We start from the raw sequence: 19268 nt of genomic DNA on the forward strand, positions 1-19268 counted from the left end.
ATTAGCAGAACTCGAAAGAATGCTAGCTCAAAGTTGAGAAAACACTGTCAGAAGTTCTAGGTTTTCCTTGTGGGAATGGAGAAGGACTCTCACTTTGCAGCCTCATGCTGAATCTTTGTACTGCCATGACCCACGTCTCAGCACCTTCTGGGTGCTAAAAAAGTCAGTCAGCCTGGTGAGGCAGCTGCATGCCTGCTCCAGCCAAGCACTAGACTATTTATGCAAATTAAAAACAGAAGTCTATAAACTGACCCCAGCTGTACTACCTCTAATGACTGCAAGCTGGACTCTTAAGTATGTTGTTATTTTTAAAGTCAGTTGTTTTTCCATGCCTGCATTTTGTTTTACCATAACACATAGGCAACAAGAATTTTTCCATAAACTTTAAAGACAGATGTAATATACCCTTAGGCCAATCTCTTCTGTAAAATTGTTGAGGTAACTTCAATGTATGGGATTTTCTTCTAGCTCCTCATTATGTCTCAAGTATTTTCATTCTTTGTGCTAAAAATGCTGGGGAGATTGTGGTCAAGATATTTAATCACAGTGAACAGAATGAAAGAGTCACTCATCCCTGTTTCCTGGGTTGTATTATTTAGGCTTAGTTTGGTTTGCTTTTAAAAAGTCACCTTTGGTGCTAAAACATACAGGATGACAGGCACAAGGACTTAATGTGGAAACATATGTTCAATGGTGGAATAAACTAAAAATAATATACCAACCAAGGATCCCGGGGAGAAATCAGAACTTAGAGGGTGTAGGAGCCATGAATATGGAGTACTTTTTGCTTTATTTATTTATTTTTAAAGAGAAATAAGCCACCAGTGTGATGCTAAAGCAGCTGATTCTGGCCTGAACTGTTTAGCCCTGGCTGAAATTAGATCTCCCTGGAGAAATTACAGAAGTAATATGTATTCATTGCAGACAATTTGGAAGATGGCAGGAAGCTATTTTAAAAGATGTATTTTAATTAGAAATCACACCCAGAGACAGCCATCATTTCTATGCCCTCCATTCAGATTACTAGTCCTTTTTAAAAATTTTTCCCAGAAAACTATGCAGTGCAGATGGAGATTAACTTAGCAGATCCAAAGAGAATGGACATTAGGATGAGAAGACTCTGGATCCAGGAAGTGTGTATAGTGGCTCTCCTACAGTCCTTTGGGGCAGGCCTTGACAGTGATCTAACAGTAGAGCCATCCAACATGCTGCTCTGCCTAATTGCCTCACACTCCAATCCTACCCCTTGCAAAATCAGGACCCTGTATTTTGGCATCCTTTACCAGACAGATGATTCAACTAGGACACTCTTAGAAAACTCCAGCCCTCCCTTATCTTCATCTGCTCCAGACTTGGGGATCCTTGAACAGTGATCCTATCAAAGTCAGAGTGAGCTTTTATAATGCTAGTAGTAGTTAACAATACTGTCTTGCGTACTTGAAAGCTATGGGAGTATCTTCAAAGCATTCACCATTTGTAGCTCTTGTCCTGCCTTGTGTCAGCACTCAGGAGCTGTGAGTCCTTCAGGTAGTTCTAAAGACCAACAGCTACATTGAGTAGCACTCCAGTGCACAGGAGATGCTCTTGCAATACTCAGAAGTCTTGACTCTCTTCTCTCACTCCGAGTGGCATTTAGAAACCTTCAGATATGCAGGACAAGGCCAGATCCTAAACTCCCTTTGTATTCTTTAACAGAGTATGTCCTACCATCTACTTAATACTGCTTTATCTCCTCTATTTACAATAGTAGCCTAAGCATCCTCAAAATTCTGGAGTGGTCTTACCCTCCCCTGTCCATTGCCCACATGTCTAATCGCTTAACCACTTCCTGATTTTGCCTTAGTAATTTCCTTCCTCCTCTACTCATGCCTATTACCCTGGTCCAGAACCTCATCCAGAACCTCACCTACCTATTCCTAGGTGGGCCTCAATACCTTTAAACTGAGTATCTGATTCTAGATTCTTCCCCTACATTCTGTCCTATTTTTCTAGAAACCAACAGTATTTCTAAAAAAATTCCCGAGGAAACTAGAATAGGTTCCTCTTAGAGTTTGATATCCTCAGCAATGGAATTTAAGCCTTATCAACTTGCCATATCTTATCTGGTCAAGGTGTTCTCACAACCTTATTCTCCCACTCCAGTAAGGCTGGTTCTTCCTTAAAGGCCATGCTCAGTCCTGCCATTTCTAGTCACTTAGAATGTCCCATCCCCTCCTTTAAACCAAGTCCTCTATCTCAATGCCTTCTATGTCCCCCTCTTTCCCTAAGTTTGGATTCTAGGACTCAGTAGTGTTTAATTTTGTTGTACAGTCTAGACCTTAATTGCCCTTCTGCTAGGATCCTTAACAGTAGTAGGTATAAAAATTGCTTGGAGGGCTATATGCCAGATGTCATTCTTAATGTTATACAGCTTTGCATGTATTAACTAATTTAATCCAAGCAATTCTATGGGAGTAGGTTCTATTATCGGCATTTTGCGGATGAGGAAATTAAGACATGGAGAAATTAAATAACTTGTCCAAAGTCACTCAGCCAATTAAGGGTGGAATGTGAGTTTGAACTTACATGAAATTTGTCTCCAGAATCCAAGATATTCTGCATCCCCTCGGGAGCAGAGGAGTAAATTCTTGTGAGCCCACAGCAAGCCAGAGCATGAATCATATAGCACATCTTAATATTTAATTATTGTTTTCTCCTAATTAGTCTGTTATGAATCTGATGCAAATTTAGTCATCAATTATTAAGCCACCCGATTTTATGAAGTATGGGATTGAAACTGTCAAAATGTTATAGAAAATCGTAAACCTGTGGTTCTTCCAAGTGAAATCTTTTCTGAGCAGAAAGTACATTCAAGTAGTATATGCATTTGCTCCCTAAAGGGATTACTCTAGATTTTGGTCATTTGATGGATTGTCTACACAGCATTTTTCTTTCCTTGGGACTGATTTAACTTGCTTAATTTTGTGCTTGTCAAACACAATGAGCATGATGAACCCTTCTGAGTTACAGATTTATCAGAAACATCTGTTAATTTACTAAAAATGCACTATGGCCCGAATTGTCCCTTACAAAAGCAGGATCTACTTCATCTATGAACAGATTTCAGTTTCTTTCTCAAGGGTTATATCCGTGATCTGTGAAGGCTGGGACATCATTCAGTATCAACTTGCATGTTTAAACAAGTCATTCTTGTCCTTCTTTGTTTTCTCAATGCAAGGGATGTTTTAGTCCTTTGTAAAATTTAGCTTATCGCTTTTGATGTGATACAAAACAGCATTTCCGCCCTCTGGGTCCCCTGACCCAGCAGTGTCCATTTCTGTTTTAGAATTTAGACAATGATACAAAGTTTTGTTTACTGGCAGCCTATAGTGTATTCTACTCAAAATAACAGGAAATTTTAGTAACTCAAATTGAAATACCAAAGGAAAAGTAAGACTTGAGGAGACTATCACTCTCCCATCTCTATAAAATATAAAAAACATACCTTAAAATGACCAACTATCTCATCCTAGACTTAAGATAAAAGCCTTTGTCTGTAATAAGAATATTCCTCAATAGAAGCTTTCCTATATAAAAATAGGCTTGTGTTGTCACATGTGTTTCATTGCTTCACTTCTTAAACATTTTGAGAGTAATTTATCCAGCTTAGGATGGTGTTATGTCAAATAATTTTCACAAAATGACCTTTCATATCCTGAAAACTGAATATTTTGTTATTGCTTTGTGCCATAAAATACCCTACAAACAATATCACTTATACCTTATACCTATTCCTCCATACACTCAGTAATTGTAGTCTTTTCTTGAGAGATTTGAGGAAAGAAACAAAGGCCCACTTCTTCTCCCTCTAGTCATAATAAGCAAATATTTAATAACTGTTAATTATTTTTCAGAGGAATATTGAGGCTGAGAGAAACAATGCAATATTCAATTTCTTAATTTTGAATAAGAGTTTGCATATCATTTCAATATCATAAGTAAATGAATGGTTGACCTATTGAAGTCTACCTCTATGGAAAAATAAAATTGTTAATCATGCTACGACATGACTGAGTTATCTGAGCCTCTAGCCTGCTTGTCAAAGAGTTATTACATGTGGAATCTAATACTATTCAAAAAGCTATAAACAGAGTTCTCACTTAAAATTGATGAATAAGATTCTATACTATTATGGACCAGGTAACATTTACTACTTTTCTTCCTTTCTTTCTAAATTTGTCCTAAAAATTTGGGACCAATGAGATTATTGAAATGAGACAAATATTTTTCTCTGATAAGTCAATCATCTTGATACATTGCATGTGTTCTGGAACATTTAATCTAGAGGTCTAGACATTATTAAAAATATATGTTAGATGGAGAACCTTTATCAAAACAAGTGGCTATGAGTTTAGAATGAAAAGCAGTTCTTCTAACACAGATCTTTCTTGTAGTAACTTATTGGTTATTTCACTTTGACAGAATGAGCACTCTACCTCAACATGTGTGCTCATAGCAGCTGTTTCTGCTACAAAGTGCAGTGACCCTATACTTCTATACATGGGCATCCTGTCACATAGAGACATAGTCTTGTGTCCACTCTGTAGCACACAGGCTTTTGTTCACCTGATGGGAGTGCAGATGTGGTTTTCACTAGTGGAAGAGGGCCAATGAGTCACACATCCAAATAAAATGTGTTTGAGAAATTTAGTGGTTAATCACTCACTTTAGCTGCAGCAGAGGGTTTCCTGATATACTTGACTGCTTTCACGTAGATGGCACAAAATGTAGAGCTTAGTGGCTCACAAAGCCAGCCTGCTTTTACTGGACTGCCCAGCTTACAAATTCTTTTGATTTTATTTTGAGCCACACTGGTAAAAGCTAAAGAACAATCGACAAAAGCCATCTCGTCTTTTCACTGCTCTTCGGTTTAGCCTTTTGCTTTGTTTATTTCATTTCATCAACTTTTAAAAAATGACACTGTAATTCCAAAGTTGAGTTATTTTCCTGAGATCCTAGGTAATGGTGGCGGTGGTGGAAGCAAAATTCTTCCCCTTCTCCAAACTAAGTCAAAGGCATGATAGTTGAAATACACAATGCCCCTGACAAAGCTTTCAGGACGTAGAAGAATAACAGCCAGTACTCAAGAGTTCCCCAAATTGTATTTAATCTTCACAACAACTTGTAGGCAGTTACCTATATTTTATTTCCATTTCAAAAGTGGGGAAACAGAGTCTCAGAGGTTAAATATCCTTCTCAAGGTCACATAGCTAATAAAGTACCTTGAAACTTAGGTCTTTCTGTTGCCAAAGCTTGATCTTAAGTGTTTAGCTAACTGGATCAGACTTCTATAAACTAGCTGTCTCATGGCATGTGATTGTGGTGATATAAATTAGTCATTGCTTTTTTGGACCCTTTGACTTTAAAGCAAAGGATTTTAAAAAAATGGAATCATAAGTGACATGTAATATTATATTAGTTTCAGGGGTACAAAATGGTGATTCCGTTTTCTTATACATTGTGACATGATCACTATGATAAGTCTAGTTACCATCGATCACCAGAGAAAATTATTACAATATTATTGATTGTATTCCCTATGCTATACATTACATCCTTGTGACTTATTTTATAACTGGAGGTTTGTACCTCTTACTCTCCTTCTTCTATTCCTCCCATCCCTTCACCCCCACCCTCCCCTCTGGCAACCACCAGTTTATTCTCTGACCAAAGGCTTTTAAATGTTTCCTCACAGAATAGGTTTACTGTATGTTTTTGTTGATATCCTTCATCACTCTGAATAAATTCCTTTTTATCCTCAGATTGCCACCAGTGAATGTTGTTATGGGATGAGTTTCATCTTCCCATTCCCAAAGTTATGGATGGGTTCAAGCTCTAACTCCCAGTACTTCTGACTGTAAATATGGAGGCGGGGCCTTTAAAGAGGTAATTAAGTTAAAACCTGTTGGGGTGGGCCCTAAGCCAACCTGACTGGAGCCTTTATAAGGAGAGGTGAGGCCAGGGAGATAGCTAGGGTATATAGAGGAGAGGCCACCTCAGGGCATAGCAAGAGGTAGCCATCTGCAAGGTAACGACTGAGGCCTTAGAAGAGACTGACTCTGGAATAGTTTTAAGGTTAGAATTTTTTGTTCCTATAGTATTTGATAAAATTTGATAGTGAATCTGTCTGGAGTGGTGCTTCTATAGGAAGGCTTTTAAGTGGTTGTTCCTTTTGGTAATGTGTCACTGTTCTGGACACTTGTGGTCTTTTTGGTCTGGAAGTACATAGTTTTGGGTTGTGGAACGTTTGCTAAAATTACTTGATAATTTCTTTTCACCATTGCTGTCGCTTCTCTTTTGTCTTTCCACTGTTGCTATCGTTTCTCCTTGTTCGGGAGAAACAAGTTGGGTATTAGACTTCGAAGCTGATATTCTAATGGTCTTTGCTCAACTTTATCTTTTTGGGTGGTTTCCTCTGCTTTATTCCAGCTCTACTGAATTTTCTCTTTGCCTTTGTTTCATCTGGTATCCCTGATGTCAAGCCCTCTTTAATCTCAGGGGTTAAGCTTCACTCTGGCCTTTTAGGTAGTCACCTGGCTTTATGAAGTGAGGCATATCCATGGGCTCAAGTGTGCATTTTAAGGACTTACAGCTATTTTGTGTCTTCCATCTCTCCCAGCTCTGAGGACCAGGTGCATCTCCCCCCTGCTTGTGCTCTCTTGGCTCACGCACTCTCTCTCAAATCTTTAAAATTAAATAAATGGTTCAAGAGCTATACGTGAGCCAGGCTGTTGAAGTTCTGACACATGACAGAGTTTTGACAGGCTGACATGGAGATGCAGCATTCAAGAGGACTCTACTCACTTGCAGTATGATTAGCTGAAGATCTTCAGCTATCAGCTCCTTCAGGCTCTACTTCAGCCTTCAAGCCCAGGTCCTGCTTGTCCTGAAATTTTCTTGGGGTTGCCATCAACCAGTGATGGAGTGAGATGTTAGTACTATAATAACCTAGCCATTTCTGCCCAACACAAACTCCCCTAATGGGCAACGTTCACTCTGTAGTTCCCCCTAAGACTGGTAGGGACTTTGTCAGCTGTGTATAATCTCTGCTGTGTCCCCACCACAAGTCCTGCAGCTCTCACAGTTGCAAATTCTTAATAAACCTTTTGCTCTCCTAACTCTGAGCATTTGCTTTCTGAAGACCCTAACGTACAACATGAAATCTGTAGTTCCTACAAAGTCAGCTGAGAAAAGAAGGAATTCTGGGGGGGGGGGGGGGGGGGGGGATGTGTGAAAATCATATATTCCCTATAAAAAGAATGATGTGGGTTATCAACTGTGAGACTGTAAAAGCAATCACTGAGCTCTTCAGGTCGCAGGTACTAGGGAAGTCCTGTCGGTTTCTCTTACAGAGAGTTGATAAGTTCTAGCTTTTAAAATAAAAGAAATGGCTAGATCTTTGTAAATTATTAGGGTCCTGGGGAATTAATACTTACCTTTCATTGCCTAGGGCTCCATGCTTTAAGGTATGTTTCATTGATTTTTGGGTGCACGAAGGACCTCTTATAAGCATTTTTTGTTAGAACAGATTTATAATACAATGTGAATTGGTTTTTAAGGTTTGGTTATTAAAGTCAAAATTGATCTTTCAATATGAGTAAGCGACTGACCATATATAGTTCTCAGCCTCCAAAGCACCTTTATTTTCCAAAGGGCATTCCCCACCCCCCACCCCCCCTCAACTTCTTGAAATAAATCCCTGTCAAGGAGCAATAAGCACTTCACAAAGGTATGTAGCTGATTCTTCTGGTTTACCATCCTGATCTTTTAAATATCAAGTAGGGCTTAGATTCTTGGTTATTCAGACTTCCAAGGAATTTAATGTACTATTTCCTGTCATGTAGGATAAAGCGATTCAGACTTTTCATCTTGCAGAAGGTTCAAAAACACTGTGAACACAACACAGTTAAAATATGTTCAGAAATCTATCCTTTTATGTCCTAGAATAGGAATAAGAACATAATAGAAAAAAGCTAATGTTCAAGAATTTGCGGAGTGAAGGACTAATCAGACCATGGGAAACAAAATTTTAAAAGAACGAAGTTAAAGTTGAAAGAAATACTATTCATATTTAGACCAACTGCTCTAGAACAAAACTATGAAGAAAGTTTACATATGGACAATAAAGGAAGAGGAAGAGATTTGAAGAAAAAGCTAATACTGTTCTGAGCAAAAGAGAAAAGTAGAGGGACATGATTTAAAAAATGCTTAGAGATATAAACCATCCAAATGTCCATCAATAGATGATGGATGAACAAAATGCATTATGTCCATACAATGGAATATTATCTGGCCATAGAAAGGAATGTATACGCTATGACATGGATGAAACTTAAACACTATGCAAAGTGGAAGAGCTCAAACTCCAAAGACCACATACCATAGGATTTCCCTCATATAATAGTCTAGAACAGAAGTCTCTTGAGAAAGTGGGCTAGTGGTTTTCTAGGGCTGAGGGTGAAGGTAGGGGGTGTAGAGTGATAGCTCAAAGATTCAAGGTTTCTTTTTTTTTCCTTTTAAAAAGATTTTATTTATTTATTCATGTGAGACACACACACACAGAGAGGCAGAGACACAGGCAGAGGGAGAAGCAGGGAGCCCGACATAGGACTCGATCCTGGGTCTCCAGGATCAGGCCCTGGGCTGAAGGCCGTGCTAAACCGCTGAGCCACCCAGGCTGCCCTCAGGGTTTCTTTTCGAGGTGATATTCTAGGGGTGCCTGGGTGGCACAGTCGGTTAAGTATCTGACTCTTGGTTTTGGTTCAAGGTCATGATCTCAGTCGGGGTCCTGAGATCCAGCCTGTATCAGGCTTTTTGCTGAGCATGAATCTGCTCCAGAGTGTCTCTCCTTCTGCTGCTTATGCTCATTCTCTCTCTCAAATCTTTAAAAAAAAGTTCTAAAAATGATAGTTGCACAAGTCTGTAAATACACAAAGCACTGAACTGTATACTTTAAATGAGTGAAATCCTCATTTAAATCCTGTGAATCCTCAAGGTGTTTTTTTGTTTTAAGTATGAATAGGGGAAGAAAAACTCAAATGCTAGTTGAGAACTAAATAGAATTATAAACTGTCTGAATATAATTAGAGTACCCTGGGGCTGCATCACCAAGTTTTAATTCTTTCTGAAACTGGGAGTTTACCTCATTCCTTAGGCATTAGTAAATCGAGCTTGTCACTTTGGATTTCCATGGAAATATTTGCTTTTCCTGTATATCATAAGATCAAGGTGTTAGGTTAGATAATGGCTCCAAAGATATCAGGTCTTAATTCGTAGAACTTGTGAACGTTACCTTATATGGCAAAAGTGACTTTGTAGATGTGATAAATCAAGAATTTTGAGGCAGGGAGATCATCCTGGATTATCTGGGTTGGCCCTAAATACAATCACAAGTCCCCATATAAGACGGAAGCAGGAAGAGGTTGGACTATAGAAGAGAAGGCAACGTGACCACAGATGCAGAGACTGGAGTGATATGGTCAAAAGCCAGGAAATGCAAACAGCCAGCTGTTTGCTGGAAGAGCTAAAGAGCTCTCCCTTTGGGATCTCTAGAAGGCACCAGCCCTGCCAGTGCCTTACTTTTTTAGCCCCACAAGGCTCAGGACTTCTAGCTTGCAGAACTAGAAGAGAATAAATTTGTCTTATGTCTTTAAGTGTGTGGTAATTTATCACAGTGCCAATAGGAAACTAATCAGCAACACAGTACTGTGTTGATCCTGGGTAGATATTGAGATGGATTGACCTAGCTTCTTAATATTTGGTGCTTGGGTAGTTTTGTTCATGAGGTCTAGTTATCTCTTTCTCATATATTTACCACTTTAAGAGGTGGGTCTTGATTTTAAATGTCTTGTCTTGCTTTCATACTCCAAGGCCCAATAAATTCTTTCTGGAAGAAGGGAGTTCTGTTTAGAAAAGTCCTTGCTCCCCAACCAGGAATATAGATTCCTACGTCCCAAAGGGTCCTTAATTAGTTCAACTCTATAGCTGAATAAAAAGAACCCTGGAAGAAACAAATGATCCACCCAACCTCATGTAGTTAAAGTAGTGGCAAATGTTCATGATTGATGGATGGCTACTAATCTTTAAAAATTAATATGTGGGATTTAATATCAACTTGCTGGAGAGAAAACAAATTTAAGCTGACATGGAGATGTTTAAGACTTAAAAGTTTCTAGTTGCAAGAATCCTATCATTACAGCTAGGGTTCCCTCTAGTTTTGTAGGCCACCTAGCAGGAACAAAAAAATCCTCTTAATTCAGACTTCTAACCTCTTTCATTTATGAATCAAGTTCTGTTAGCAGCTTCATAGGAGGTTCATTTTCTAGGACATAATAGTACTTTGTTCAAATGTAGGAAGCAGAGGAGGAGACTAGGGTAAATCAGAGGTGGTTGGGGGTGGGTGTCAGGATGGCCACCTGGAACAAGAAGAGCAGGACTGAAGAAAACATTTTCAGGTCCTAGAAGTTATTGGAGACAGTAAATAGGCAAAGTGCTCAATGACTTCTGCAGAATTCAGCGGATACCGCCATTTCCGAAAAAATGTCCATAGTTTGAGTCTTTCTAATGAAAGACACTATCTCTCTGCTATTAATGCATATACTCAAAGTAAGAATGAGGAAGAACATTTCCTACTTTGGATTTGGTAGCAGGGGAAAGACTCTAAGCTAGTATAAAAACGAGTATTAAAAAAGCTCATACCCTTTGTACCAATAATCATTTCTAGAATATTAATCATTCGTATGAGATGTGAATAATCCTATAAGCAAATATTCACTGCAATATTTACAATAGTATCTAATAAGGAATTTATCATAGTATGTTTATATAGTAGAGCTTTACATAGTCATGAAACATTTATGAAATTTCAGGATATGATGTTTATGTAAAGTGAGTGCATGATACAAAACTAGTAAAGACTATATTCTTAACATCAACAACAAACAGCAAAAAACAGTAGATGGAAATAGTCATTATATGTTGTTATTTTCCGGATAGAATTTGGAAGACCAAGTTGCAAAATGCATTTGTTCCCCAGAAGTGACACTTCAACAAAGTTTCCTCTAAATCCAGCTAGTCAGCAATCTTCATAGAATTGTAGACTATAGACTGTCAAAAGAATTTCTCCTTGCTTTTGACAGGCAACAGTGACAGCCTCTTTTCTCAAAATCTGTGTGGTAATGCAATTGCCTCATGGGTTTATACATGTTAGGTGTCTGAAAGTGGGTCATTCCTTTTACTGAGAGCAAAGGCAGGGCTATATTAATAGATCACGCCTTATTCAAGACCGTAGTCTGTTAACTGGCGTATGGTGAAGTGAATGCATTCTAACCTCCCCATGCTTTATAAAGCACATATTGGGTGACTACCCAGTAGCAACAACCATCAGCTAAGAATGCAACTTCACATGTGGGTAGTATGGTATCTGATCATACCAATTAATCAAGTTTGTCTCCTGGGATGTGTATACACCTTTGAAAGAAGCTAACATCTAACTGGAAAAATGTGCTCCATATGGAGTTCTGAAGTTTAAGGTTTTTGAAGATTCTTTTCCAAAAGGTAACACAGGATTTAAAATTTTTATTTAAATTCAATTAACATGTTAGTTTCAGAAGAAGAGTTCAGTGGTTCATCAATTGCATGTAATAACCCAGTGCTCATTATATCACATGTCCTCCTTAATGCTCATCACTTAGTTACCTCATTCCTCGCTTGCCTTCCAGCAACTCTCAGTTTGTTTCCTATAGTTAAGAGTCTTATGGTTTGTCTCCCTCTCTGATTTAATTTTTCCCTCCCTTCTCCTGTGATCCTCTATTTTGTTCCCAAATTTCACTTGTGGGTGAAATTATATGATAAATTCCTTCTCTGACTTATTTTGCTTAGCATATAATACCCTCTAGTTCCATCCACGTTGATGCAGATATTAATTTTTTTTGATGGCTGAGTAATATTCCATTGTGTATATATACCACATCTTCTTTATCCATCCATCTGTTGATGGACATCTGGCCTCTTTCCATAGTATTCTGTACATTGCTGCTTTGATGTATTAAAAAAATTCTAACACAGGTTTTCCTTGGTGTCAGAATTAATATACAAATAGTGTGGAATATGGTGAATCCATTGATGCAAAATTTGTAACTTGAAGTAAATTTTTTTCATCTCCCTGCTTTGAGCCCATTTACTCATTCCTAAAAGTAGGATGGATCATATTTAACTAAATGAACTTCTGTTGAGGATTCTTTATAGTTAGCTTTAAAGGAAGGCAGAAGCCAGCTGCACCTGAGTGGTTATTTTCCCCACTGTCAGAAATAGGCTGTTCATGAGTCTGACTGGCAATAGTTAAGACCTCAATTATTAGTAAGACAATGGACCAAAAGTGTCTCTTCACTGACTCAAGCCCTATATTTGCAACATGCTTATTAATGGAAAGGAAAAAAAAAAAAACCCAAACCCAAAAGATTTCTGGTCTATTTGAATTATTTTGCTGGCAGATTTGAGATTATTGCAACTTCTGTAGTCCGTTTCAACCAATTGTGCTGTATGTTTAGGGAAGCTCATCACTTTACAATCCAGGTCAAAATCTCTTCTAAATCTGTGTGTTCTTGGCATTCATTCTGGTAAGTCAATCAAAGTTGAATCCAATGGGTTAATGCAATGGAGTCAAGTTAGCCCCTGTACAGGCAAGTCATTGAAATTTCCACAGAGGTTTAATTTACACAACTTTGTGTATAAATCTTTGATCAACAAAGTCAAGTTCTGTACTAAGTGTATATTTGTCCTTTAGTTAGTTCAAAAAAATCCTCCGGCCACAGGAATCTTCAAAGTCTAGTTGATGTAACAGTTTCATTACCTCAAATCACAGGGCTCACTAACCTGAATGAAGCTCCCTGTGAGGGGCTGCACGCCTGCATATTTAGGGTGAATTCCTTTTTTTTTTTTTTTTTTTTTTAAGATTTTATTTATTCATGAGAGAGAGAGACAGAGAGGCAGAGACACAGGCAGAGGGAGAAGCAGGCTCCATACAGGGAGCCTGATGTGGGATTTGATCCCGGGACTCCAGGATCATGCCCTGGGCCAAAGGCAGGTGCTAAACCACTGAGCCACCCAGGGATCCCTAGGGTGAATTCCATTGCTTGGCAGCTGCAGGTAAACTTAAAGTACGGAAATCCACTCTTTTTTTTTTTTTTTTTTTTTGAAAGATTTAGTCATGAAACACAGGCAGAGGGAGAATCAGGCTCCTTGCAGGGACTCGATCCCAGGACCTTAGGATCGCGCCCTGAGCCGAAGTCAGACGCCCAACTTCTGAGCCACCCAGGGGTCCCTGGAAATGCATTCTTTAAGATTAAAAAAAAAAAGAAAAAAGTGTGTGTGGGGGGTGGGGTGGGGGGAGGTGCTAAGTTAGGGGGAAAATAAAAAATGCAACCCCTAAAATGTTTATACGGTCAGGCAGTTCTCTGCAGGAAGATTTCAGTTGAAGAAGTTTCACTCTTAAACGTTATTCTATGGAAGACCTAATACTGCGGGCGAGAGCGATCGCTTCCTTCTCCAACTATGTGGGGGGTGGCGTGGCGCTGGTACCTCAGTCATGGGAGCCTCAGCTGGTAGGTCTGGCACTGGGGGAGGGGGGGGGGTGGTCCGGCCCGAATCTTAAAATACAGGAACGCTCAGGGTGGGTTTTGTTTTTAAATCTGGGTTCTTGACGGATTCTTGGCCCCTTCACGGATAATAACGAAATGCCAATGTCTTGTGCGTTTCCTGGTAAATAACTTAAGTCTCCAGTGCCCCTGCTTGAGCTCTTACCTCTTGGCCGGGACGGCGGCCCACAGGACTAGATCACATGGGTCGCGGCGGGGAGCTGCTCGCTCGGTGGCTCATTTCCTTTCGGGGCGACGGGTTTGTGCTCGGAGTCCTTGGACTCCGAGCACGCGAAGCCCCGGGAGCCGCTTTCCGGGGCTGGAGGTCGGCTACCGCGTCCCTCCCCTCTTCCCTTCACGTGGTGGCCCGTGAGACCGGAGGGCAGCCTGGCGTTCTAGGGGGGCTCCCGGGGTCCCTCGGGCTGTGTCCTAAGCCCCTGTGTACCCTGAGGGACGCCGGGCTGGAGCTGTCCGGGTCGAAGGTTCACGCCGGCTGAGGGGCTGAGGGGCTGAGGGGCGGGGCCGCCCGCGCACAGCACGTTCCTGAGGCGCCCCCTCAGGTGCTTTCTCGAGGCCGCAGAGCCCGCGGGAAATCACCCCGGAGAGCGGCGTTAAGGGGCGCGGCGGCCGCCACCACGCCTCCCGCCTCAGGGCTCGCTTCCTACCGGGGGACAGGAGGGGCCGCCAGGGCTTTCCCGCCCGGGAGCACAGTTCTGCGCCGCTCCGCCCGGCCCGGCGGGCGGCTGCGGAAGCGCGCAGGCCCCGGGCTCCTGCAGCACCGGCCGATTTTCCGCTCTTCCCGGCTCGCTCTTCCGCCTGCGCCGCCGCCCCCGCCCTCCGGCCGCCTCACAGGAACCAGCGCCCCTGCCGCTCCCGCGCTTCTCCGCCGCCGCCCGCCGCGGCCTGCCTTTTATAGGCACCGCAGCCAATGAGCGCTCTCCTTTCCTTCCGCCCGCCCGCCCGGCCAATCGCCGCGCCCCTGGTGTCATCTTCGGCTGCTCGGCCGCTCTCGGCTATTTTCGTCGTTGCTGGCTTTTCCAGGGGCTGCTCGCTCGCAGCCGAAGAAGCTGCCTTTTTTTTTTTTTTTTTTTTTTCCGGGTTCGGAGCCGTTCCGGATGCTTTAGGCTGCCGGATGTCTGATCTCCGGATAACTGAGGCGTTTCTGTACATGGATTATCTGGTAGGTGCGGGGCCGGGGTGGCGTGTCGCTGCTCGGAACCCGACGTGCCCGATGTCCCTCCGCCTGGAGGAGCAGCCTTTTTTGCTTTCTTTCTTTGGGATGGGATGCCTTTGGGGTTCTTTTCTCCTGCAGCCTGCCGTGGGGCGGTGCGGGGACCCGGCGGGGCGGCGGGGGTGGTGGAGCTGACAGGTAGAGGTGCGGCCCCGGCCACCTCGCGGCGGGGAGAGGGGCGCGCTGGGGGCGCGGGCGAGACGGGGCGGCGGCGGCGGGGCGGCGGGGCGTCCTCTGCCCGCGACCCGGCTCCTGGCTTCCCCCTGCGCTCCCCGCGAAGGACTTTTCTTTCTGGGGAGGCTGGAGTTTTCGGCTCTCCCTCTAGCAGAACTCCAGGTACTATTAAAGAGCCATAACCAGAATGGCTCACTAAGTGCCCGGCAGCCCCGGTCATTTGGTTGTTATTAGGTCTCTAACGCTGTGACCTCGGTCGCGGCCAGGGTTTAAAAGCACATTACCGTAAAGTAGACGGGGCTAAACTACATCGCAGCCTGGTTGGGACTGGCTAGGGGCAGGCATTGTCCCACTGTTCCTGTCCTGGGCGCATGTGGCTTTTAACCCTGGATCCCAAGCCGTGTTTTTAGGCCAGGCTTGTGCTGAGAAGTTTAGGTGCGAAGTGTCAGCACGATGCTGGGGGCTGAACGTGGTTTTAATAATGCACTCGTGTTTTTATGGAATTATGCAAGCATCCTGTATTGTTCCAGAAATTCTGTTTCCCCAGAGCTGCGTGTTTGTGTTCCAGGGGCAGCTCACTGACACTGGCTGTGTTCGATCATGCACAATTACCAGGTTTACCTTGTCACAGCTCAAACTGCTGTTATGTGGAGTTGCAGTAGCTGGTTGAGAACATTGGCCCTTCTGTGATCTTGTTGGACACATGCAGTCGGTTTTACTGTAGATCGGTCTGGCAGAGATTTGCCAGTGCCTTCTAGGAATTAAACTTAATGCTGTTCTAAGAAAGACTGTGAAAGCTTTCATGATCAAGAAACGCTGGGCAAGGACGGTTTTTTAATGTTTTCTTGTATTTGGACTCACTCTATAGTTTCTATGAAGGAAACGTTTCCCCCTAAAGCTTAATGGCTTGTTTTTGTTCTTTTTTTTTTTTTTTATTTTTTGTGGGGAAAGGATGGTGATTGAAGTTAATGCATGACCTTGTGAATTGAGCAGAGATAAAAAAAATTGAGTTCAAATTCTGTTTTGTTCATTTGTTGATGTCAGTTATCTTTGTGATAAAGGGACATCCACCCACACCTGGAGCCAGTTAAGGAGGTTATCTGATTATGTGTGGTCTTTAAAATTCAAAGTGCCATGAAGGTTAAGAGTTGTCAAGTGTTTCTTAGATTTTCTAAGTCAAGGAACTGATTATTTTGTAGCCTGTCTTATAAGAAACAATACTACGATTTTATTTTGCAGTCCACTCAAAGCCAAAGTTTGTTGAGGGTAATTCCAAATAGGAAAGGGTGACCTTACCTGTACTACCGAAAGCTAATTTTGGATACTTAAGTAGTTCTTAAAATCTGGTGGTTCTGATACCCGTATGTATTTCTTTAGTGGATGAGTTTTAAATTTACAAATAGTATCACAAAGCTGAGGTGCCAAAACCAGCAAACCATTTGGGGTTTGGGGATTGAAAACTGGTTAATTTCTAGTTGGATTATCTAAAGTTGGTGAATGTTAGTGAGACTTTTAGGGTACCTTAAAGGCAGATTAATTTCTTTTTCAGTTTATAACAGGTTTGTGTTAAAATCAGTGGGCCCCAAATTTGACACAGCCTTTGGGTTTCACCTGCCACGCCCCCACACTCTATTGCATTGGTACTAAAAAATACCTTGTTACGTTCAGCTTTAAGAAAAACTCAACTGTAGTGAAACTGTTATGTAAAAATCATTGGCTAATCATTGAAGATGAGAAAAAAAGGTCTTCAATAAGTCAGTTTCTATGAGTGTGCCAAGTATCTCTTGTGAAAACATTTAAGAAAAGCCTTAAACATGAAGGCCAGTTTTTCTATCCAATTTCAGTTAAAAGAAACAACCCTTCAGAGGCAATATTTTGTATTTCTTAACTCTGAAAAAATGAATGCCATACATCATTCCTCTCTTCTTGCCTTTCAAATTGACTCATTTGCTTATATATAATCTTTATATGGTGTTGATTTTATTTCCCCCAGAAATTGGTTTTTAATAAATTCTGTTGACTGCATCTGGGATCTTGTTTCTAAAATAAGTTAATTTTCAAGTTCTTTGACTTGCAAAAAAAAAAAAAATGCTCCTTTCATTACAATGAGATTGGCTCTTCAGATTTTGCTGAGCTCGTGGGCTAGAGTTCCTTGTCCATGTACTCGACAGGAATACTGGTGTATGCTATCTTTTTTTTTTTTAATCGGTGCTTGACTTTTCTTATTGCTGCTATTGGAAGCTGGAAGAAGGAGCTGTGTGTATGTATTGTCTATCCATTGTTCTTTGGATAGGATGTCATCACTTAACCTTTTTTATTTGGAAGAAATTAGAAAGGAAAAGAAATGAGAGAAAGGTAGAGTGCTATTTTTAACCGCTTTTAATAGGACTGTGGGTATTGAAACAAATGACGAAGCTGATCTTTAAGGTTGCTGTTGATTTTTCATAAGAGAAATGTCCTCAATTACAGGTGACCAATAAGGTGAGGGAGAAGAGTAACTCCTTAATATTCAAGATAGGGGTTTTAAATCAGTTCAGGGATATAGTGGTAGTTTGCTAATTCTAAATAAATATCATCCAGTGTCCAGTATTTGTTGAACTGAATGAATGAGACTGAGGGCCAGTACTACTTTTCTCACAGCTTCTAAACTGAGATGAGATAAAATCTGTTTGGATTAGGTGTTTTGTTCTGGGGAATGCAGAATGTATCCTTTACACTTCAAGATTATCAAGATACTCTTTTTAGCCTGGGTGGCAATTTAAATATAAAAATCTCATGTTTTCCAGTTAAGGAAATTGGCTTAGAAGGCCATACGCCTTTTCTTCATGATGGGCTTTAAAGGCCATATTCTTATCTGTCCAGTCCATGGGTAAAAATTTTGCTACTGTTCCAACAGGCAGAATTGGCCTCACTCTCTTTTGACAGGTAGAACTAGTGAGACCATGTGCAGAGCTTTTTGAATAAGGTAGGAGAAAATCAAGTTGTAATGAAACCCATCTACCAGGTTTTCCTTGAAGGTTGGACTAGATCAACTTCTAGGTTCCTTTCGGTTTCAAATTTTTCTTTTTGCCCTAGCTCATGTTGATTGGTTAGAATTTTACCCTTTTCCCCCTTCTGCCATCAAAACAGTAAAATTTGGTCTGCTTTGTGTAATGCCTAGGATGATTAAATGAGATAATGGAGGGAAAGGGATTTATAAACATTTTTTCCAGATATAAAATGTTAATGTATTATGATTACATTGCTTATTCTTCTATCTTAAGACCTTAATGACTTCTCTCTGGTAAATGCTGGGCTAGCTTCTAAATTAGTGCCAGTATATGGAATAGACTTAAAGTGATAATCAGCAGGCAAGATGTCATAAGATCCTTGAAAATATCAAAATGTGATTTTTGTAAGTATCAAAAACAATCTGTAATTGATTCCACAGATATTCATGGAACCCATGCTTTGTGCATGGCCCTGAAAGTCTTGGAGGGATGAGCTCCCAGCTGAGGTCTCCCTGCTGTAGGACTGCCAGGCAGGTGGCGCTAGGAGTCAGTCAGTGGCAGGACAGGTATCATAAGGTGCATCGGAGAGGGGGCAGCTTCTGGTGTGCCCCTGGCTTTCTGGTAGGTTTCTCATTTTACATGTTCTTGTTTCATTGTGAACTAAAACCCAGAGTTATGGGTTTTAGTGTGACAAACGTGACAACTGAAAATGTGACAACTGAAAATGGTTGATTAGTCTTGGATGCTAATAGTTAACTAATGATCACTGCATTTGTATATTGTGTTTGGAATTTAAGGCCAGGGTTCTTGATTTCCCATATAGATTGGTGAACCTGACCTAGTTTCTTGGTCCTAGGCTGTACCTGCCATTATACATATTTGTGTGTCAAGGCACCTGGCTGGCTCAGTTGGTTGAGCATCTGCATTTGGCTCAGATCATAATCTCAGGGGCCCGGGATTGAAACCCACGTCAAGCTCCTTGCTCAGCGGGGAGCCTGCTTCTCCCTCTGCCCTTCACCCAGCTTATGCTCTTTCTCTCTCTCAAATAAATAAATAAAATCTTTAAAAAAAATTGTGTGTCAGTGGGTAGGATAGGTCAGCATAAGTACCAGCTCATCTACAGAATAAAAACCAACTGACCAAGAACAGAAACTCATAATCTACTTCAAAGAACTAGTCAACTGTAAATGTGCCTATTTG

At 41.2% G+C, this 19268-nt stretch overlaps 1 protein-coding gene across 2 annotated transcripts in view; it reads left to right on the forward strand.

The window, feature by feature from the left end:
• Positions 1-14719: 14719 nt before the first annotated feature.
• The window catches only part of ARL15 (ADP ribosylation factor like GTPase 15), a 396290-nt gene continuing 391741 nt past the window's right edge, over positions 14720-19268 (forward strand). The window contains exon 1 of one of the 2 annotated variants that reach the window (XM_038535113.1): positions 14720-14853. In XM_038535113.1, coding sequence (XP_038391041.1) covers positions 14806-14853 — 48 coding nt within the window. In that variant the 5' untranslated portion in view covers positions 14720-14805. The remainder of the gene's footprint in view (positions 14854-19268) is intronic. The other variant, XM_038535112.1, reaches the window with a different exon arrangement.

This window comes from Canis lupus, chromosome 4, assembly GCF_011100685.1.
Source record: "Canis lupus familiaris isolate Mischka breed German Shepherd chromosome 4, alternate assembly UU_Cfam_GSD_1.0, whole genome shotgun sequence".
Lineage (NCBI taxonomy): Eukaryota > Metazoa > Chordata > Mammalia > Carnivora > Canidae > Canis > Canis lupus.